Raw genomic sequence first — 24,252 nt, forward strand, 5'->3', positions numbered from 1 at the left:
CTGACTAAAGCCCTTCCCCCCCGATTGTTCAGTTTGGCCTTGCGGCCAGCTCTAGGAAGAGTCTTGCTGGTTCCAAACTTCTTCCATTTAAGAATGATGGAGGCCACTGTGGTCTTGGGGTCCTTCAAAGCTGCAGACATTTTTCGGTGCCCTTCCCCAGATCTGTGCCTCAACACAATTCTGTCTTGGAGCTCTACGGACAATTACTTCAACCTCATGGCTTGGTTTTGGCTCTGACATGGACTGTCAACTGTGGGACCTTATTTGGACAAGTGTGTGCCTTTCCAAATCATGTCCAATATATTGAATTTACCACAGGTGGACTCCAATCAAGTTGTAGAAACATCTCAAGGATGATCAATGGAAACAGGATGCACCTGAGCGCAATTTCGAATCTCAAGTGCTTGAATACTTATATAAATAAGGTATTTCTGTTTTTATATTTAATAAATTGCAAAAAATTCTACAAACCTGTTTTCACTTTATCATTATGGGGTATTGTGTGTAGATTGCTGAGTATTTAAAAAAAAATGTAATCCATTTTAGAATAAGGCTGTAATATAACAAAATGTGAAAAGAATCAAAGGGTCTGAATACTTTCCGAATGCACTGTACACCATATTCAAATGAGGCACTATAAACTGTACAGCTGCATAAGTTACCAATATATGTGTGAATAAGTGTGTATAATCAATGCATATAATAACATTGATCACAAATCATACATCTTATTTCATAACATTATTATTATGGCATCTGCATTGTTATGTAATTATGCAGCATCAGCCCCATTGGTTCAGCCAGGAGTTTGGCACATTTCTCAGCTGGAGGGATAGAATGCATATAGAACATCCTTTCAATCATTAGTGGAATATTCATCAGCAATAATGAGGGAGACTGAATTCTACAAGAAGAGAAGAAGCAGATATTGTAGATGGTTTCAATTTATTACTGGGAGGGTGAGAGAGAGAGAGCGAGAGAGAGATTCTGAGCTTCAATAAAGCCCCGGTTTTAAGCCCGGCCCCTTTTGAATATGGAAATGTTTCAAACTGAAATCGAGCGAGAGAGAGAGAGAGAGAGAGAGAGAGAGAGAGAGAGAGAGAGAGAGAGAGAGAGAGAGAAATCGAGCGAGAGCGAGAGAGAGAAGAAGGTGGAGGGTAGAGAGAGAGAGAGAGAGAGAGAGAGAGAGAGAGAGAGAGTGGGGCCAGTCTGAATTGTGAGTGGCTTACGACACTCAGTGAACAGACGGTGCCTCTGCATGCTCTGCCGGTACACTAGTCTGCTGCAAGCGAGGGATCGAAGTGAAGAGTGCTCTGCCTCTCCTCTCCATCCCTGTCACACACCGCCTCTGCCTCCCTACTAGCAGCCTCCTCAGCCTCTCAGCCTTCCAGCCTCCACCAGCAAACTCCCTCCAGCCGACCAGGGAAAAACACCACTAACAACACAAGTGGATATGAACAGAACCCAAAAGACAGAAGGACGCAGGAGTCAAGGGGCTTCTCACAGGAGATAAGAGGGGATCTAAAAGAAGGATACTAAAAAGAAAGTAGAAAAAAACTAAGGGGAAAACAGAGAGAGAGAGAGAGAGAGAGAAGAGAATGAGAGAGACCCTGGCATTACCCATCCTTATCCTTCCAATACATATTTTCTGAAGCGCACCGGTCGGTCACTAAAATAATAATGACAGAGTTGACTGGATTTAAGCCGTGCAGGTCAGCGATCGCTTCAAGTGACGGACGGTAATTTGTGTTGACAGATCTGCCCCCAGTCTTTATCGAGAGAGAGTTTTGAGTTAGTCTTTTCCTCTCCTTTCTTGGTTGGCTTGGTTTTTCCTCTGTTCTCCTCTTCGGATCATCGCAGCAGTAGTGACTGCAGAGGAGCAGGAGGGAGAGAGCGAGCGAGAGAGAGAGAGCGAGGAGGCACGGCACTCATGCATGCAGCCGAGCAGGAAACTTGCACTTCCTAACCAGCATCCACTTGGATTTCTTGGGTCTTTTCTGGCTTCTTTCACACGAGGAGAACTAAGACATTGTAAGCCTGCCAGGATCTGGTATTCTGGCTGAAAAGGACGAGAGGGAGGGGGGGCAAATTTGTACCACACTGGGGTCCTTTTTTAGATTCACACATAATTAGTGCGGGCACAAAGGAAGTCGCTGAATAGGGGATGTCCGTCTCTGGATAGGGGTGAGTAGGATTCCTTTCATACATGATCGCTCGGTGAAGAAAGCATTTTTTACCCGCTTCGGCTCTCATCTTGCCCCCTGATATCTAACATGAGCAAAGTGACTTGCCCTTTATCCCTCTCCCCTGTTCTTTTCTTTTTTTCCACCACACTGGATTCCTCTTCCTTTCTATAAGTAAATACCTTGGGGGAAAAAACACACACACGCACAACACAATTCACTACAAGAAAGGGAATACAAAAACAATACAAGAGCTGGTTTCCTGCCGGGGAGAGATTACACATTACGATGTGAACCATGACAGAATAATACCGGAACGATTCCAATGGACATTTTCTCTGCGGATCTATCCGAGGATTTTCAGGCTGATGGATTTCCTTCTAATAGGCTTGTACCTAAAGTGGCCCCTGAGGAAGCCCCCTGGGTTGATACTGTTGCTGTGGTGCTCGCTGGGCATCGTGCTCAAAATGGTCCCATCGGTGGAGGGCATCTGCCCCCGTCTATGCCGCTGCGACAGCAAGCTGCTCTACTGCGAGGGGCTCAATCTCACCGACGTTCCACGCAACCTGAGCAGCGCACTGGGCCTGTCCATGCGCGAGAACAACCTGACGGAGCTGCGCGAGGGCCACTTTGCTGGCCTGTCGCAGCTCACCTGGCTCTACTTGGATCATAACAACATCGACGTGGTGGAGGAGGGCACCTTCGACAGGCTGCGCCGGGTCAAGGAGCTCGACCTGAGCACCAACCATATCGAGAGCCTGCCCAACGGCACCTTCAGGCCCCTCCCCAACCTGCGCATCCTGGACCTATCGTACAACAGGCTGCAGGCGCTGGAACCCGACCTGTTCCACGGCCTGAGAAAGCTAACCAATTTGCATTTGCGCTACAACGCCCTCAAGTTTGTCCCAGTGAGGATCTTCCAGGACTGCCGGAGCATGCAGTTCCTGGACCTGGGCTACAACCAGCTTCAGAGCCTGGCGCGGAACTCCTTCGCCGGGCTCTTCAAGCTCACCGAGCTGCACCTGGAGCACAACGAGCTGGTCAAAGTCAACCTGGCCCACTTCCCCCGCCTCATCTCGCTGCGCACGCTCTACATGCGCAACAACCGGGCTACCGTTGTGGTCAGCACCCTGGACTGGACCTGGCCCTTCCTGGAGAAGATTGACCTGTCGGCCAATGAGATCGCATACATTGAGCCACACGTCTTCGAGAGCGTGCCCAACCTCAAGGCCCTCATGCTGGACGCCAACCGGCTGACGGCCGTGGAGCAGCGCATCCTGGATTCATGGTCATCCCTGGGCAGCATCACTTTGGCAGGCAATGAGTGGGAATGCAGCCGCAACGTGTGCGCCCTGGCCCAGTGGCTGAGCGCCTTCCGGGGCCAGCGGGACAGCCAGCTATTGTGTTCCAGCCCGGACGTGGCACAGGGCGAGGACGTACTGGACGCCGTATACGCCTTCCAGCTGTGCGAGGATGGCATCGACCAGGCCACCACGACTATGGGATGGTACCCCGGCTACACCACCAAGGACCAGGCCCGGGGAGGCCCCACGGCCAACCCCTACGATCCACCAGCCGCCGAGGGCGGCGCAGTGGTCACCAATTCCTTCACCGTGACCGTGGCTAACCTCGACGACATAGACAGCACCATGCAGATTCACAAGGTGGTGACGGGCACCATGGCGCTCATCTTCTCCTTCCTCATTGTGGTGCTGATGCTCTACGTGACCTGGAAGTGTTTCCCGGCGGGCGTGCGGCAGGTGCGCCAGTGCTTCAGCAGCCATCGGCGCAAGCAGAAGCAGAAGCAGAGCATGCAGCAGATGGCCACCATGTCCACGCCGGAGTACTACGTCGACTACAAGCCCAACCACATCGAGGGGGCCCTGGTCATCATCAACGAGTACGGCTCCTGCACCTGCCAGCAGCAGCCCTCCCGGGAGTGTGAGGTCTGACCCGACCCTTTGTGTGTGTGTGTGTGTGTGTGTGTGTGTGTGTGTGTGTGTGGATATGTGTGTGTTTACGTGTGTTTGTGTGGATAATATGGACAACCACGGAGACCCTTTTTGGATATATGGGATATATTGGGTGGGTTGGGGTTGTATAAGTGAGGTTTGAACCAGGGATCCTGCTATGGACACTATTTACACTGTGTCACACTGTGCTGCTCACCCCCTACTGTGGAGGAGAAAGGGGGAGGACTGACTGAGACCGTGGATTAATTGCTGTGGATCTGAAGGGCCTCTATGGACAGTATGGAGACCAGACTCTATTGTGCCTGTTGACTTGACGCACAGAATCACCAGAGATGGAATATTATGTTGACTTTATACAGAAACTCCCGAGAGGATTACTATGTTTGTAGGCACCAATGGTTTCATCTTCTTCCTCTTCTTCTTCTTCTTCTTCTTCTTCTCTACACCAGGAGTGGATATTATTTCAGCTTTAAATGAGTCTTTCTTACTTCAGGATATTCTGCTATTGTCTAAAGACCAACTGGGGACATACTGGCCAGCCATAAACACACCATTTTTATTGTGGTAATACAACAACAACAAAAAAAGACAACAATAATGCAAAGTTGGATTATAAAAAAAAAAAAAGAAAGATGATCAATTCTGTGTAAAATATGTTAAAAAAGCAAGAGTGGGAAAAAAAGATGCTAGATGCTATCCTATTTCTTTTGTAAACTACAACAACAAAAATACCATGTTTAAATAAATGAATTGCTATTCACAGTAAAGCCCTTGTGTTGTAAGGAACCGTTGGGGAGAGGGGTGGGTTATGAAAAGAGATGCAGTGCTCGCGCTGGCGGTAGGAAGAGAGAGAGCATTTGTCTGGCGTGCCTACTGCAGTATGTCTAGTTGGGCCAAAAGACAAAGGGCCAGAGGGGCAACCTACCCGCACTTCATCTCAAATGTTAAATCCTCTCCAATAGGAATATCAGATCTTTTCTTGATCCCTCATTCTCTATTTGTGAGTGAGGGGGGCATTCAATGTGCTGGCTCGCTATAGATGTTGTGGTTGCTTCCCACCGAATCCCCCCCCCCCCCGTCTTCCCACTTCCCCTCCCTCTCCTCCATCCTTTCCAGATTAAAATTGATCTGACACTAATCAGGTGGCGTATTTTCACATGATCAAATGTGTGTGTTGTCCAAAACATCCACACAGACGACACAGGCAGAAGCAGAGCGAGATCATCATCATGGTCTGAGAGGTCTTAAAAGCTCTGCTTTTCCTCCTTCACTGCTGCCTGGCTGTCATTGCTAGAGCGATGCCTTCCTTTCACCGCGTGGGACACATCAAAAGGTGGAAGAAAACGCCTAGCACCGACACTATTCAAATCAAAACTAATTCTAAAATAGAGAGAGAAAAAAAGTTCAAAAATACAGAACAAATATTCTAAAATATCTGTCTCAAAAGAGACACCAGTAACACACATGCCCGGGGGCCGATGGATTTCCTGACTATGTTCTGCGTGTAATGTTGAAACATTTGTTCTTTCAATATAAGGCTATTCTGGGGGTATTATGTTCCTCATTTGTGTGAGTGAGAGATGCGTCGACAGAGGGGTTTGGTGTCTTGCACCATTCGACAATCGACATGTAGGTGCTGCTAGGGGGGGGGGGGGAGAAATGAGTGATAGCTGAGGAAAGGAGTGATTGCGGAGGCGGCAGAAAGAAGGTGAAGGCTGCTCTCTAGTGTCCTAACATCACCAGGAAAGGAAGGAAGGAGGGAGAGAGGGAAGGAAGGAAGGAAAGAGGGAGGGAGAAAATACACTAGACTCAGAGCTTCTGCACAGTGTCACATTATGATTGCATGCATATGTGTGGTGTGTGTATATTCAAGTGTGTGTGATTGTATGAGTTGGAATGTAATAATGCTGTGTGTGTGACTGCAATCAGTAAATACAGCCTACTGTGTCAGTGTGTGTTTCTATATTGATATGGTGGCACTGTGCACATGCTGTTGTTGTAGCTAAAGAGACAGAAAAAGCGAGAGTAGTGTCTGGTTATTCTATCATCGTGGGGACCTAAAATCCCCAAAAGTCCCCACAAGGACAGTAAAACAAAGACAATTATCTCTCAAAGTGAAAGGCGAGGCCAGGTTTAAGGTTACAATTCGGGTTAGGGTTAGAGTGTGTGTGTGTGTAGAAGTAGTACACTGTGTTCCTAGGCAGAATGCAGCTGCAGCAGCAACATCACATCTCCATCATTCCACAATCGCAATCACTCAGCATCGGGACAAATAGGCTGTTATCATCATGGAGTTGTTCAGCCATAGTGTGTGTGTGTGTGTGTGTGTGTGTGTGTGTGTGTGTGTGGACGTGAAGTTCCCACAAGAACAGTAAACTAACCATGCTATATCTAGGGGGTGTAGGGTTAAGGTTAGAATTAGGGTTAGGATCTAGGGTTAGGGTTAATGTTAGCTTTTAGGATTAAGGTTAGGGTTAGTTTAAGGATTAGAATTAGGATTATGGTTATGAGTTAGGGTTAGGGTTACGGCTAATGTTGGCTTTTAGGATTAAGGTTCAGGTTAGTGTTAGGATTAGAATTAGGGTTAGGGGCTAGTATTAGGGTTAGTGTTAGGTTTTAGGGTTAATGTTAGGTTTTGGGGTTAAGGTTAGGGTTAGATTTCGGGTTAGGGAAAATGGGATTTTGAATGGGACTGAAGTGTGTGTCCCGACAATGTTAGCTATGCAAGACTGAGTGTGTGTATGTCCTACTCCACATACATTTGTACAGTGGCAAAAATAGGCAGATCTATATATTTGTTAGTGTGTGTGTGTGTGTGTGTCTGTGTCTGTGTGTGTGTGTGTGTGTGTGTGTGTGTGTGTGTGTGTGCGTGTGTGCGCGTGCGTGCGCGTGTGTGTGTGTGTGTGTGTCTGTGTCTGTGTCTGTGTGTGTGTGTGTGTGTGTGTGTGTGTGTGTGTGTGTGTGTGTGTGTGCGTGCGTGCGCGTGCGTGCGCGTGTGTGTGTTGTTGAAGTGATGTTGCAGAGTTAGAGCAGCGTGACACAAAAACCTAATAACATGCTGTATCTACCGGGAGGACAAATGATGATGTCTCTGACATGAAATCAAATAATCACTGCATTCCAACCACCTGCCTTGACGCAAACAGACAGATGCATTCAAACTAACCAACGAAATACAGCATATGTAACGCTGTCGATGTTCCTTATGCATATTGTGATACCTTCACTTTAATATAAATGTATAGTTGCTTGTGCCTTATGAGGGGTGCAGAGCTGGGATATTCTCAAACGCTAACTAGAAAGGTTCTCAGATTTTCCTTTTCTATAGGCTGTACAAGCCTCTACTATGGTACTAAAGCCTGAACTGTAGCCTGTCTACAGATACAGTATCTTCATTTGAGCCCGTTTGCTACAGCAAGAAAACAATCCTGCAGCAACAGGAAATGTGAATTATTACATTTAATTACATTTTTTTGAAACCTCAAATCCACTTTAGGTTTTGCATGTCCGGAAAGTTCTCCTGCAACGAGGTGATCAAATTAAGATACTACATCTGTAGGCCCCATGGGTTGCCGTTAGACAATATCATGTACACTAAACTCTTGTGTATACAGTGCCATGCGTAAACTGTACTGTACCATCCTACATCTATTCTGATATCTAAAATACGAGGAGTTTCACAGAGTGGAACACTAGGCCAGGAGAAAAACCCAAAAAGCAACAAGACGGGAGCAATAACTCAACTAAAATGTGAAGTCTTTTTGTGTGTGTGTGGAGCCGCTCCAGAGAAAAACAACAACAACCGGCGACAACAGCAGCGGAATTTGCCATTTCAGATTCATGATCTACTTCGTATTCATGATATCTCCCGACCGGGCAGCCCACTTTGAAATCCAAAATGGCCGTGAATCATAACTAGGCATGACATCTGTATGCTAAGTAGGCTAGCCACCGACCGATACAGCCGAGCCGAGCAGGGCAAAGAGACACAGCATAGTGAGATGTGAGATGTGCAATATACCGACAGTCATTTGCTTATCATCTTATTGTCTTATATTCTGTCTGATTCATTTTCTTGCCTGATAGCCCCTCAAATCATGCAAACTGCTGGGCCTATATTTAGGCTGCGTTGTCCTGATTTATTTGTATAAATATTCGATGATGCCTTGACGCACAGGCTACTGTTGGCACCTCCATTTTGAGTCAGTCTTTCTAACACACAATGGGGGGGACAGGAGGTAGGGGGGGACAGGAGGTAGGGAGGGACAGGAGGTAGGGGGGGACAGGAGGTAAGGAGGGACAGGAAGTAGGGGGGGACAGGAGGTAGGGAGGGACAGGAGGTAGGGAGGGACAGGAGGTAGGCGGGGACAGGAGGTAGGAGGGACAGGAGGTAGGGGGGGGGCAGGAGGTCTCTATCTCAGTCTCTATCTATCTTGCTCTCAGTCTCTCTTGCTCTCAGTCTCTCTCTCAGTCTCTCTTGCTCTCAGTCTCTCTCACTCTCAGTCTCTCTCTCTCAGTCTCTCTCAGTCTCTCTCAGTCTCTGTCTCAGTCTCTCTCACTCTCTGTCTCTCTCTCTCTCTGTCTCTGTCTCTGTCTCTCTCACTCTCTGTCTCTCTCACTCTCTGTCTCTCTCACTCTCTGTGTCTGTCTCTCTCTCACTCTCTGTCACTCTCTGTCTCTGTCTCTCTCTCTGTCTCTCTCACTCTCTCTCAGTCTCTCTCACTCTCTGTCTCTGTCACTCTCTGTCTCTGTCTTTCTCTGTCACTCTCTGTCTCTGTCTCTCTCACTCTCTGTCTCTGTCTCTCTTGCTCTCAGTCTCTCTCACTCTCTGACACTCTCTGTCTCTGTCTTTCTCTGTCACTCTCTGTCTCTGTCTCTCTTAGTCTCTGTCTCTCTCAGTCTCTCTCACTCTCTGTCTCTCTCTCACTCTCTGTCTCAGTCTCTCTCTCTCTCTCTCTCAGTCTCTCAGTCTCTCTCAGTATCAGTCTCTTTCAGTCTCTGTCTCTCTTGCTCTCAGTCTCTCTCAGTCTCTGTCTCTCTCTCTCCCAGTCTCAGTCTCTCTCTCTCTCTCTCAGTCTCTCAGTCTCTCTCAGTATCAGTCTCTCTCAGTCTCTGTCTCTCTTGCTCTCAGTCTCTCTCACTCTCTGTCTCTCTCAATCTCTGTCTCTCTCACTCTCTGTCTCTGTCTCTCTTGCGCTCAGTCTCTCTCACTCTCAGTCTCTCTTGCTCTCCGTCTCTCTCACTCTCAGTCGCTCTCTCTCAGTCTCTCTCAGTCTTCTCAGTCTCTGTCTCAGTCTCTCTCAGTCTCTGTCTCTCTCTCTCTCTGTCTCTCTCTCTGTCTCTGAGTCTCTCTCAGTCTATGTCTCTCTCTCTCTCTCAGTCTCTCTCTCAGTCATTCTCTGTCTCTGTCTCTCTCACTCTCTGTCTCTCTCTGTCTCTCTCTGTCTCTCTCACTCTCTGTCTCTCTCACTCTCTGTCTCTCTCACTCTCTGTCTCTCTCCCTCTGTGTCTGTCTCTCTCTCACTCTCTGTCTCTGTCACTCTCTGTCTCTGTCTCTCTCTCTGTCTCTCTCTGTCTCTCTCTCTCTCTCTCTCACACTGTTTGGAGGAACCTGCAGGTATTTGTTGATCGTCTCAGACAAAGGGTCATCACCACCCAACAGGGCGTATCACTCTCCTATGACCTCCCGATATTAACAACCTGATGACACTGAGCAAAATCAATACAAACACAGATGACTGGTTTCCCAAATGGACTCGCTTCCCTGATTACCTGATGATCTTCTGATTACCGATTACATACTCTTTGACATTATTTTTTTTGCATGTTCATGCTATGGCTATTGACTGTCTATGAAGGACATGATAATGGTTTATTGATATGGCAGCTAATTAGCCATGGTGATGCAGGAGAAGAGACAGAAAGGGGCGGATTGGCCCGATTCCGCTCGCGTCGTATCTGGGGTTGGGAGGGTTTCGGTGGGGGGGATCAAGTTTGATATTGGCTCTGTTTGAAATGGAAATCGTACGAAGAAGCGTGACAATGGTTTCTGTACGTCGGAGAGCACAGCTGTGTTGAGAAGCAGAGGAGAGGGGTACGGCGGGATGTGTGGTGATTGGGTAATGCACTTGTTAACGGGTTTTGAAACTCCTGTCTCCAAGCTGTGTATGTGTGTGTGTGTGTGTGTGTGTGTGTGTGTGTGTGTGTGTGTGTGTGTGTGTGTGTGTGTGTGTGTGTGTGCGTGCGTGTGTGTGCGACAGACTGCAGGATGTTACTATGTGTGAACAGGAATGACACGGGCCAACTCTAAAGGCTCCCCCACAACTCTCAGAGCAGACAGAGACCCAGCAGAGCTCAACACACAGCACAGTACAGCTAACAGCTAGCGTAGATCACTTTAAACACAGCACAGCTAACAGCTAGCGTAGATCACTTTAAACACAGCACAGCTAACAGCTAGCGTAGATCACGTTAAACACAGCACAGCACAGCTAACAGCTAGCGTAGATCACGTTAAACACAGCACAGCACAGCTAACAGCTAGCGTAGATCACTTTAAACACAGCACAGCTAACAGCTAGCGTAGATCACTTTAAACACAGCACAGCTAACAGCTAGCGTAGACCACTTTAAACACAGCACAGCTAACAGCTAGCGTAGATCACGTTAAACACAACACAGCTAACAACTAGCATAGATCACGTTAAACACAACACAGCTAACAGCTAGCGTTGATCACGTAAAACACAACACAGCTAACAGCTAGCGTAGATCACTTTAAACACAGCACAGCTAACAGCTAGCGTAGATCACGTTAAACACAGCACAGCACAGCTAACAGCTAGCGTAGATCACTTTAAACACAGCACAGCTAACAGCTAGCGTAGATCACGTTAAACACAGCACAGCACAGCTAACAGCTAGCGTAGATCACTTTAAACGCACCACAGCTAACAGCTAGCATAGATCACGTTAAACACAGCACAGCTAACAGCTAGCGTAGATCACATTAAACACAGCACAACTAACAGCTAGCGTAGATCATGTTAAGCACAGCACAGCTAACAGCTAGCGTAGATCACATTAAACACAACACAACTAACAGCTAACGTAGATCATGTTAAGCACAGCACAGCTAGCAGCTAGCGTAGATCACGTTAAACACAACACAGCTAACAACTAGCATAGATCACATTAAACACAACACAGCTAACAGCTAGCCTAGATCACGTTAAACACAGCACAGCTAACAGCTAGCGTAGATCACGTTAAACACAACACAGCTAACAGCTAGCGTTGAGCACGTAAAACACAACACAGCTAACAGCTAGCCTAGATCACGTTAAACACAGCACAGCTAACAGCTAGCGTAGATCATGTTAAACACAACACAGCTAACAGCTAGCGTAGATCACGGTAAACACAACACAGCTAACAGCTAGCGTAGATCATGTTAAACACAGCACAGCTAACAGCTAGCATAGATCACGTTAAACACAGCACAGCACAGCTAACAGCTAGCGTAGATCACGTTAAACACAACACAGCTAACAGCTAGCGTAGATCACGTTAAACACAACACAGCTAACAGCTAGCGTAGATCACATTAAACACAGCACAGCTAACAGCTAGCGTAGATCACGGTAAACACAACACAGCTAACAGCTAGCGTAGATCACATTAAACACAGCACAGCTAGCAGCTAGCGTAGATCACGTTAAACACAGCACAGCTATGAGCTAGCATAGATCACATTAAACACAGTGTGGTGGCGAACACAGACCCATACATCACATGACATATCTGGATAACACTTGTAACACACACACACAACACCTTAAACGACAAGGTCAAGTAAATGTCATAGACAATAATTCTGGCTAACACAGACTAACACAGACTGTGGCTCAGTTGGTGGGGCATGGCACTTGCAATGACAGGGTTGTGGGTTCAATTCCCACGGGGGACCAGCATGAAAATGGATCCACTCGCTACTGGAAGTCGCTCTGGATAAGAGAGTCTGCTAAATGACTAAAATGTGAAAACTGCAACACCTTAATGAATGGTCATGTACTATTTCATAGACAACCCATCTGACGAACACAAATCAAATCAAAATGTATTTGTCACATGCGCCGAATGCAACAAGTGTAGACTTTACTGTGAAATGCTTACTGACAAGACCTTAACCAACAGTGCACTTCAAGAAGAAGAAAATATTTACCAAGTAGGCTAAAATAAAAAACACAATAAGAATAACAATAATGAGGCTATGAGCCAGTGTGCAGGGGTACAACCCATCTGACTAACACAGCGCAACACCTTGAACGACAGGATCACACAAACGTCATAGACAACCCATCTGACTAACACAGCGCAACACCTTGAACGACAGGATCACGCAAACGTCATAGACAACCCATCTGACTAACACAGCGCAACACCTTGAACGACAGGGTCACGCAAACGTCATAGACAACCCATCTGACTAACACAGCGCACCACCTTGAACGACAGGGTCACGCAAACGTCATAGACAACCCATCTGACTAACACAGCGCACCACCTTGAACGACAGGGTCACGCAAACGTCATAGACAACCCATCTGACTAACACAGCGCACCACCTTGAACGACAGGGTCACGCAAATGTCATAGACAACCCATCTGACTAACACAGCGTACCACCTTGAACGACAGGGTCACGCAAACGTCATAGACAACCCATCTGACTAACACAGCGCAACACCTTGAACGACAGGGTCACGCAAATGTCATAGACAACCCATCTGACTAACACAGCGCACCACCTTGAACGACAGGGTCACGCAAATGTCATAGACAACCCATCTGACTAACACAGCGCACCACCTTGAACGACAGGGTCACGCAAACGTCATAGACAACCCATCTGACTAACACAGCGCCACACCTTGAACGACAGGGTCACGCAAATGTCATAGACAACCCATCTGACTAACATAGCGCAACACCTTGAATGACAGGGTCACGCAAATGTCATAGACAACCCCTCTGACTAACACAGCGCAATACCTTGAACGACAGGGTCACGCAAATGTCATGGACAACCCATCTGACTAACACAGCGCACCACCTTGAACGACAGGGTCACGCAAATGTCATAGACAACCCATCTGACTAACACAGCGCAACACCTTGAACGACAGGGTCACGCAAACGTCATAGACAACCCATCTGACTAACACAGCGCAACACCTTGAACGACAGGGTCACGCAAACGTCATAGACAACCCATCTGACTAACACAGCGCAACACCTTGAACGACAGGGTCACGCAAACGTCATAGACAACCCATCTGACTAACACAGCGCACCACCTTGAACGACAGGGTCACGCAAATGTCATAGACAACCCATCTGACTAACACAGCGCACCACCTTGAACGACAGGGTCACACAAATGTCATAGACAACCCATCTGACTAACACAGCGTACCACCTTGAACGACAGGGTCACGCAAACGTCATAGACAACCCATCTGACTAACACAGCGCAACACCTTGAACGACAGGGTCACGCAAATGTCATAGACAACCCATCTGACTAACACAGCGCACCACCTTGAACGACAGGGTCACGCAAATGTCATAGACAACCCATCTGACTAACACAGCGCAACACCTTGAACGACAGGGTCACGCAAACGTCATAGACAACCCATCTGACTAACACAGCGCAACACCTTGAACGACAGGGTCACGCAAACGTCATAGACAACCCATCTGACTAACACAGCGCAACACCTTGAACGACAGGGTCACGCAAACGTCATAGACAACCCATCTGACTAACACAGCGCACCACCTTGAACGACAGGGTCACGCAAATGTCATAGACAACCCATCTGACTAACACAGCGCAACACCTTGAACGACAGGGTCACACAAATGTCATAGACAACCCATCTGACTAACACAGCGTACCACCTTGAACGACAGGGTCACGCAAACGTCATAGACAACCCATCTGACTAACACAGCGCAACACCTTGAACGACAGGGTCACGCAAATGTTATAGACAACCCATCTGACTAACACAGCGCACCACCTTGAACGACAGGGTCACGCAAACGTCATAGACAACCCAACTGACTAACACAGCGCAACACCTTGAACGACAGGGTCACGCAAACGTCATAGACAACCCATCTGACTAACACAGCGCGACACCTTGAACGACAGGGTCATTCGTACAGTTCAGGGGCCATAGACATCTGGTAACACAAACCCCAACCAACAGGGTCACATCACAGGCCTTGTGTGGCTCATTGTGAACATTGTGTCTTACTTCCTGTGTAACATCTGTTGTGTTTTAATGGGTGATTCTGCTGTAAAGCAAATTCCCCCCTGAGAGATAATAACGTGTTCCACTACTATAACTACTCTAGTAGGAACGATACGCAGGAGTATAATAACTTTCAGGGGAGGGGTGTCATAAATGTTGGCCCCAAACCATAGAAATATAATTGTCCTATGGAGACACTGAAAATGGCCGTCTGTCCACACACTATGGAATAATTGACCTAAATGGGAGTACCCACTCTACTCATTCTAAGTCTATGGTCCAAACACCGCTGACACAATGATGTGTGACTACTCAGTCAGGTCAGCAGCGGTCTTCTGTTTAGTTTACATTGCGGGTTCAATCGACGTCTGAGTGAGGGATTATAAGGAAATCGTCACAGACTGTGCTGTAAAGGTGAGTGGTTATGTGGCATTTACAGAGACTTGGTCTGCTCTAAGCCAATCCCCATTCCTCCAGGAAATGGTTTACGTCATGTGATTAGGAGGGGGTAGTGGTTAGGGGAAGTGTGTGTGCGCGTGTCCGTCTGTGCATCCGTGTGTGTGTGTCAAGTCCACAGAAATAATGCTTCACGAATAATTAACTTACGGTAACTTTCCTCATATTCGGATAGGTGGCAAAATCACCAGGTGGCGGCGGGTTACAGCGGTGTGTGGTGGTGCCGCTGATGAGTTACGATGACAACAGCGTGTGGGCCAGGCGCTGAGTCCATATTGAATTTTAAATGGTTTATCAGGATCAATTTTGGAATGATCATCATTGACAGTGTTCTCAGTGTTCTCATACACTTCTCTTCTCTTCTCTTCTTTCTCGTTACCATCAAGAACAAATAGAGTGTAACTTTACACTATTTCACCCTCTTGGAAAAATGAAGTTATTCTATTCCATTCCATTCTATTCTCCGGCCACTAACTAACGCTGTACAGGTGTAGGATCTTAACATGAGCCAGTTTGCTACAACAGGAAAATAATCCTGCAGCAACAGGAAATGGGAATTATCATGTGGATTATAATGAATGGCCATTCTTTGTAGGGGTTGACACATTTTTCGTTAGGGAAAATCAGGTCTGACGTTATTAAGTGGAAATTCAAACTTTAGAGGCCTTTTTAAACCTTGGATACACTAGAGGTTTGTGTGTCTACACTACAAGGGGCGGTTGAGTGAGAGTAGGCTAGCTACGACATGAAGGCCGCACTGCTCTGTTTTCATCATATAGACTGATTTAGACAGTGGGAGAGAGCCAGAAAGGCAGTGTGTGTGTGTGTGGGTGTGCATGTGGGTGTGCGTGTGTGTGTGTGTGCATGTGTGTGTGTGTGTGTGCATGTGGGTGCATGTGCGCGCGCATGTGTGTGTGTGTGCGTGTGTGTGCGCGCGCGCATGTGGGTGCGTGTGCGCGTGTGTGTGGGTGTGTGCGTGTGGGTGTGTGCGCGTGTGGGTGCGTGTGCGCGTGTGTGTGTGACAACATAACCACTACACTACACTTGGTGTGGACACTGTGTGTATGCTATTGCTAACAACCAGCGGTGCATAAAACATGATGATAGAATAGCTGGGTCAGAGCCAGCGAGCTAAAACATGGCAACAGCTGGGCCTGCATCTGTTGGGGTCTACAGTCCGTAGAGTCACTTATAAACTGGGATTACAATACATACTGTTTTATCAGATATGGGGCAGAGAGCTATTATGACAAGTGTTTTGGTCATAGAGAGAGATATTATCTCTAAGGTTCGGCTGGAGTTACTATAAGCTTTATCCGGGGTTGCCCGGAAGCTTCATGTTGGATCCATACTACAGATGGACATGGATATGATTGAATGAGGGTCAAGCCGAGTTCAAATCCTGTTGTTTTGATGTGAGTTGTTTTCAGATATCCACACCCTGGATGGAGGAAAACAACAGAAAGTTCATTCTGTCATGTCGAGCATTGAGGTTGAATTCAGACAGCTTATCTGTTTTAATCTATTTTTGTTCAACATAGTTAAATGTGCCGACACAGCAATTGTGGTAAACATGTATTTGTTAAGGGTTTAACTTGACTTCAGTGTCTTGTCCGTGTTGAATATTTTAAGATGAAGGCTACTGGTGGAAGTGGTAAATTAGGCCCCCGGAGAGACAAAACCGCATGCTAGCGTCGTAAATACCATCTGTAACAGGACATATTGTATACGCCCACACGGGATGAGATAGATCGATAATGATCATGTGTAGCCTACACATATTGTAGAGAAACACAAGTATGCATGCTTGTATACAGTACACACATAGGAAGGCACGCAGGTACTCACGCAGGCAGGTAGGCAGGCACGCACACAGACGCACAAGCACACACACTACTTTTTGCTGGACATAAAACCCTGTAAAAACGCCAGCAAATCAGCTCCAAAGTGATTTTACAGTGTTCCCACGCATAAAAGAGAGATACTGTGTATGCCATTGAATACAAACGTAAGCAAGGTTTGAAATGATTATGTTTTAGTCAAATATGTATCTGTTTGGGCTTCTTGCGGTCAACTTGCAGTCTCCAAAGTATTTGTAATTATATTCCGGACGCCTGGCCAGCTGCTCAAGAAGAAAATCGGCCGGCGGCTGAATCTAGTCGATGATCCCTGCAGTACTGCGGGCACACGACTGCAGTCGGCCCAAAACCACATAAAAACCACAAGAAATTACATCTGTGGCTTATTTAAGCAAATCTAGTCAATCCAGGGGGTCAAATCTAGTCAACCATAGCAGACCAGTCACCCCCCCCCCCCCCCCCCCCCCCCAGTCTCTGAAAGCCTGTTGGGTACTTGGACATGTTTACCGACGATCTGCACAACAAGCAACAAAGGGCTGAGTCGGTGCCAAAACCACCAGCAAGTGAGAATCAGTGACCCACGAAACTGTGAAGAGGGCCGACGGGGACTCGGGGTGGTGCGGGGCCAGCGTGACTAAGGGAGCCCGTCCAAGTTTTGTTTCGAGTGTCTTCTCTACCCTCTTCCTAGCTAAAAGTATGATCGTAGCACACAACACCACATCACAACAGCCCATCATAGATACCGTATCAATGAATGAAGCCTGGGTTCTTTTGACAATGTACTGTATGTTCATGCCAGAATGGTAAGGAGCGGAAAGTGTGCAGGTTGAGAATGGCAAAGGCAAAAACAAAACGAGAGTGCAGGTTCATGATGGTTTTAGGCACAAACGGTGCCGTCGTATCCTCATCCCCGCAGGATTCCGTGAATACTAAACAACTGCAGCACATACCATGAAACCCAGGATTGTCACCTTACATGCAAATATATCACCAACATATGCAAAACAAATAGAAAGCTACTGTCGGATAGTGAACACGGTTACTGTAAACATGACCGATAGGACCATTCTGAAGTTAAACCTACACAAGAGAAACCACACATTCCATAAAGAGAAGGGCAACACGCCTGCAGTGATGGCAAAAGTATCCATGCGCTTCAGAGGGTTGGCGCTTCCATAGATGGACTGAACTGGAGGTAAGTGAAGCTATAGCATTCTGGAGATGAAGGAGAAGTAATCAACGCTTTTCGTTAACGGCTATAAGCTGATCAAGTCTCTTTAATACTCTTTGGATACAGAGTGAAGTACACCACAACAGTTTAGGCGAGCTAAAATAGACCGCATTTATCATCCACCCATTTGTTATTCCCCCGGTGTCAGGGTAAACAAATTATAATTCCTCTCCCTCGCCCTCACATGCACTCTCTCTCGCTCCCTCTCTCTCTCTCCTCACTCTCCCTCTCTCTCTCCTCACTATCTCTTTCACTCGCCTTTCCTTCTTTTCCTCCGGGGGGCCGATTGGCATCTCTAGCCAATGAGATTTCCCCCCCCCCCCCCCATTCTACCATGTCAGATAGGTTAAGGGATGATGTTGGCGCTTTATGGAAGCAACGTGGATTCCATTGGGTACATGGTCTCTAATATTGTTCAATGCGTAATATGATTACATTTGGATGGGCTTCAGACTTGGACACAAAAGAGTGGACTTACCTGTTATACAAATTGAATCAGAGAGTGAACCAGATGGGGCCACAGCAAAGGGACATGGAGAAAAAAAGGGAAAGAGAGAATAGATCAACCGGTTAGAATATATTCTGTGTTTTTTTTTTTATCTCGTGCTTTATAATGGATCAGAACAGTGGAGAGGGCTTTGGGCGGACCATGTAAAACCATCCCTCTAACAGTCTGTCGGGCCTGTTGGGTGTCTCTGTCCAGGCCTTCATAGGATCATAGGATCGTTTCACGGACAGCTGAGAGAGGAGCCAGAGAGCCCCACGGACAAACTGCTCTGAGATCAGATGAGACCGCCTGGCATGTGCGTGTGTGTGTGCATATGTGTGTGTGTGTGTGTGTGTAGCGACTTGAGAAGAGACACTAGAACAGAGACAGAGACGATGGCCTCAGGAGCTGTGTTGGGTTAAGCAGATGGTGCGCTTCGTGCCTAACCTCTGACAACCCATCACAAAGAAACAGGCACAGAGAAATGAAATGAATTTGAGATTGGATGTTAGAAGTGGGTGAAAACAGTCAGGGGGACAAAAAATGTCCGACAAGGAAGATTTCAATTGCTGCTGTCGTTGGCACCACTGTTAAGATATTGCATAGAGATGAATATTGTGAACCCAAACTATATATAAGATTTAGGCCTATAACATGAGCCCTTTTTTCAAAATGGCTGCTCTAGGGAAGGGGCGACGGCTTAAATGAGTCTGTTTTTAGAAGTGGCATAGAAGTCAGGGGTCTACAATGAAAGAAGCTAATCGTTGTTGTTGTTGTTCAACTTCAACTCAAATTCAAAATGGCAGCACTCCCAAAAGCATCAAAGAGATACAGAGCGAGACACACACACACAGATTGAATGTATGGTTTGGGTTGAATTTAAGTTGGTTTTCTCTCCTCCCCCCACCCCCCCGAAAGGCCTATATAGTTGAGGCTACTGAAGCTGCGGTTGACAAGCGAGATGGAGTGTTGGGCCAGTTTGTGTCCTCTGCAAGTCTCCTGATTACATTCATTGGGGCTCCGTGAGAGATTTATGAATACGCCTCAGCCAGCAACCAGTCCCATCCAGAGTCCTGAATAATGGCAGCCTGCAAGATCGCTTTTTCAATTTCTTCCCTTTCCCTTCCCGCCACAAAAGGGGGGGATGAATATTGCTTCATATTGGAGGGGACTTGGTGCTGCACACAATCCAAAACAACCCACAGATATCACCAAGGTCTTCACACCCCTGACATCAAAATATGCTGTGAATTCTGTCACCAACCCCACAGCTTTAAACAGGGGAGCCAGGTGTGAAGACCTTGGTGATATCTGTGGATTGTTTTGGATTGTGTGCAGCACCAAGCATCAAGTCCCCTCCAATATGAAGCACTCGTATGGATGCAAGGAAAATGGTGGCCATAGTTTGGCACAGTAGGACGTGAACACACTCCACACACTGGACTCTTGACAATCTTTCTACAACACTGACAGTCTATCGCCTGTCTAAGGAACAACAACAGAACCAACTGAAAATATTAACATATGCATGCAAGTTCAATGGACATGCAGCGTCTACTTCCAGCTCACACTCTCAAACACATAGATCCCCTGAACGCAGCTCACTCTCCAGATCCCAATCACCTGAATTCTGATCACCTGTTCGCACACCTCTATGTCATTGTCACACACTATTTAGTTCAGTTCTTTGCACCCAATCATTGTGATGTATTGTTTGTTTAGATACACATTCTGTTCAGAGCTCTGTTGATGTCCATATTAGTCCTCCCGTGTATCATAGGTTTTTGGCCATCCTCACCAACGATACCTTTTCGCCTATTCCCTACCTGTATGTTTGCCTATCACATTTCCTGTCATCAACCTCTTGCCTGATCTCCTGGACTACATTACTAGCCTTTTCCCTGCCTGTACTGTTTCCTTTTGGACCCCATGTGTATGACCTTCTGCCTGCCCCTGAACCCAGCTACCTGCCTCCTCCTGTGTATGACCTTCTGCCTGCCCCTGGACCCAGCCACCTGCCTCCTCCTGTGTATGACCTTCTGCCTGCCCCTGGACCCAGCTACCTGCCTCCTCCTGTGTATGACCTTCTGCCTGCCCCTGAACCCAGCTACCTGCCTCCTCCTGTATATGACCTTCTGCCTGGCCCTGAACCCAGCTACCTGCCTCCTCCTGTGTATGACCTTCTGCCTGCACCTGGACCCAGCTACCTGCCTCCTCCTCTGTATGACCTTCTGCCTGGCCCTGGACCCAGCTACCTGCCTCCTCCTGTGTATGACCTTCTGCCTGCCCCTGGACCCAGCTACCTGCCTCCTCCTGTGTATGACCTTCTGCCTGTCCCTGGACCCAGCTACCTGCCTCCTCCTGTGTATGACCTTCTGCCTGCCCCTGGACCCAGCTACCTGCCTCCTCCTGTGTATGACCTTCTGCCTGGCCCTGGACCCAGCTACCTGCCTCCTCCTGTGTATGACCTTCTGCCTGGCCCTGGACCCAGCTACCTGCCTCCTCCTGTGGTCCTTTACTAAATAAACACCTGCTGCGTCCTACGCTTGAAAGCAGCTCTCTGTCTCCCATCATGTTCATTACAGGACATCGAGAGTTAAAGCTCCTACATCTCTTTAAGGTGCTATTTCTTCGACTGCACCATGCATTTAGCACTACTATATAGTCATGCAAAGTACATGCATTGTGGTCATTAATGCTGTCGGATCCATGGAAACTAGGCGCTGAGGACAAACAGACCATTTGAATAAGACTTAAAGCACCAAGTGGTGCACGGGTCCCTCATGACTTTTGGGAAAGATGGTGCCGTAGATAAAAGGAGAATGAACAAAATAATATTTTGAATGAAGAGAGTGAGGGAGAGAAAGAAAAAGAGTGTGTGATAGTGAAGAGAGAGAGAGAGAGAGAGAGAGAGAGAGAGAGAGAGAGAGAGAGAGAGAGAGAGAGAGAGAGAGAGAGAGAGAGAGAGAGAGAGAGAGAGAGAGAGAGAGAGAGAGAGAGAGAGAGAGAGAGAATCCAGGGACAGACGGCGAGACATGGGGACTTGCTCGGCACAGGCCTCTGAGCTTGTATTGGCCTAAATAACCCCAGGGGGGCCCCAGCGGAACCAACATTTCCTGCTGAACTGTGGGAGCCCATTACACCTGTGGAGACTGGAGAGAAGGGCCACAGTCAGACGGAGAGACAGATGGCTCAAACTTAATGGGAAACTCCACTCAACAACAACATATATCTATCGCTTTTTTTATTGGTCGACTATTGACACAGCCCCAAAATGTTTTGCAGGTCAGCAGTTGTTTTCAAGATATTGGATGATGATGATGATGTGGCCGGCGACACTTTCCCTGCAATCTGTCATTCATTGGGGCTCCGTCAACCAAGTAGACTAGGGGAGGGAATGAATGACGCGACACCACCCACATTCGTCTCCGGCCCAGCCGAGATCACCACGCGGGCAGAGAGAGAGGGGATGGGAAAAAAAAGAATGATGTGAGGAGTGAGATAACTAGAGAGTGGCGAGCGAGACAGAGTATCTTGCTACCACTGTAAAACCGACCACTGTACTATGTGCCAAGTCTACGTTGTATATTCTCCCCAATCAATACAGTATTTTGGGGTTTGAGGACTTCCAGTGTTTCGCAGTGACATGTTTTTGTTTTGAAAAGCAGGCGAGGCCAGCACCTCCACATTAACCACAACTCACTTCGGCAAGAGGCTGATCTTACCCTTCTACTCTGACAGCTGAGAAGCAATCTAAGCCTGCGTCCTAAATGGCACCCTATTCCCTATATGGCGCACTACCATCAAACGTAGTGCGCCAAATTGGGAATAGGGTGCCATTTGGGACGGAGGCCAGGTTGTACTGTTGGCTGTGGTGGTATGAATGGGAGGCAGGCCCGGGTAGTCCAGAAACAAGGGAGATAAAGAGAAAGTGAGAAAGAACGGGAGAGAGGAAAAGCACACACGGTTGCTTAACAACCCCTTGCTGACATTTAGAAAAGCCACAGCCCGGGCACTCAAAGATGACAAATGCGTTGTGAGAGCACACACACACACACACCCAGTAGTTTGTCATGTGATCTCACAGTCGTCCAGTACAGAAAGACTGCTAGTGAAGTGGCCAGAAGGCCAGAACACTCTCTTTTATGTTTTTTTTTTAACAATGGCCACCAAAGCCACACCTAAAGCCATTTATCCTGTTTGATAGTTTGTAGTTCATTTTCACCATTGAGTTCCTGATCAAAACACTGCCATTCCATATCGAAGGTTCTGTGCTTGTGGTCAATACCAGTAGTAGCATTGATTGCATTTGAATCAATACAGGGTTATGCAGCCTTTGTGCTGTGTGTATGATATCCAAGGTTTGGGAATAGAGATCCGTTCAGACGGATAGGGGCCTTGTATGTTTAACCATTTCCAACAATCACAATCCATGAAAGTGTCAAGTTCATTCAATCACTTTCATAATCAAAATGGTGGCCGAGGGACTTAGCGAGAGAGAGAGAGAGAGACAGAGAGAGAGAGAAGAAGTCATTGGGTCAGGTGGAATGAAAATTTAAAAAACAACACGTTAAAATGGAGCAGCCTGAGCAAGCTTCCTCTGAAGCCTCAAACCCTCCAATCCCCCAAAAGGCATTTGCTGCGCTCTGCGCCAAGGACATGCAGCGTAAGGTCATGATCAAACACGGGTGGCATACTGAATTAGGCTATCCTCCCAGAGGGGACTTTTCCAGGATCCGGCACATTGTCTGTCTCCCCCTCTCTCCAGGTACGTTATCCTAACATTTCCCTGGCGGATCGTCTTTGGTCCCGACTGATGCACAACCCTATACAACACCCAAGACCCTCTTCTTCATCCAGGCTTGAAGATGCAAGCATACAGTACATGCATTGCCTTGGGAAAGTATTCAGACCCCTTGACTTTTTCCACATCTGTTATGTTAAAGCCTTATTCTAAAGTAGATTAAATATTGTTTTATCTCAGCAATCTACACACAATACCCTATAATGACAAAGTGAAAACAGGTTGAGAAATGTTTGCTAATTTCTTAAAAATAAAAAACAGAAATACCTTATTTACATAAGTATTCACATCCTTTGCTATGAGATTAGAAATTGAGCTCAGGTGCATCCTGCATGAGTTAATTACTGTGTTAGAGGTTATAGACACACAGTCAGTTTCCATTTAACCCATCATTTAACCCCCCCCATCAAAGACACCGTCACATTTGTATAGAGCCTCACTGCCATCATCCTCCTTTTACCACTTCGACAAATCTTTCCCAAACACGACTTCTCTAGCCCTCCCTTCTCTTTAATTCTCAGCTCCACCTTCGCAGCTTCCCCGTTATCTGATCAAATTCCGACATTGTCCTTTTTGCCTTCGTTGGATCGACGTCAAACTTTCCCTGCCCGTTCCCAAAAGCATTTGGCGATTGGCGTGTAATATATTTGGCACGCGTACAGTTAAGCCCTGAAGCTTAGGCTTACGCACTAATACCAGATAGCCTAAAATAATGAAAGACAAACCTCGACATAGCCTATAGATAGAAATTGCACAACAATGATATTTTTAGGGATTTTTTAAAGGCATTGTTTTCGCTTTATTCAACTCCAAAACCCATCCGCCCCGCGAATATAACCGTAGGAACTGCGGGTTATGAGTCAACCCGCGCATCACTACTACACAACACCAATATATAGATAATACAGTGTGTATGCTAGGTTGATGACCC

The 24,252-nt window shown here is 47.1% G+C and overlaps 2 protein-coding genes across 3 annotated transcripts in view; one reads left to right on the forward strand and one right to left on the reverse strand.

Moving 5' to 3' along the window:
- The window catches only part of ctnna2 (catenin (cadherin-associated protein), alpha 2), a 672,433-nt gene that overhangs the window by 197,313 nt on the left and 450,868 nt on the right, over window positions 1-24,252 (reverse strand). The window lies entirely within an intron of this gene.
- On the forward strand, window positions 1,207-4,923 carry LOC110534327 (leucine-rich repeat transmembrane neuronal protein 1-like). Its single transcript, XM_021619117.2, has one exon. It carries the CDS (start codon window positions 2,552-2,554, stop codon window positions 4,133-4,135), a length of 1,584 nt encoding a protein of 527 aa, XP_021474792.2. The 5' UTR covers window positions 1,207-2,551; the 3' UTR covers window positions 4,136-4,923.

The sequence above is a fragment of the Oncorhynchus mykiss genome, chromosome 10 (assembly GCF_013265735.2).
Source record: "Oncorhynchus mykiss isolate Arlee chromosome 10, USDA_OmykA_1.1, whole genome shotgun sequence".
Taxonomy (NCBI): Eukaryota; Metazoa; Chordata; class Actinopteri; order Salmoniformes; family Salmonidae; genus Oncorhynchus; species Oncorhynchus mykiss.

Coding starts and splice junctions, on each gene's coding strand:
- LOC110534327 (XM_021619117.2), top strand. CDS start 2,552: ATGGATTTCCTTCTAATAGGCTTGTACCTAAAGTGGCCCCTGAGGAAG.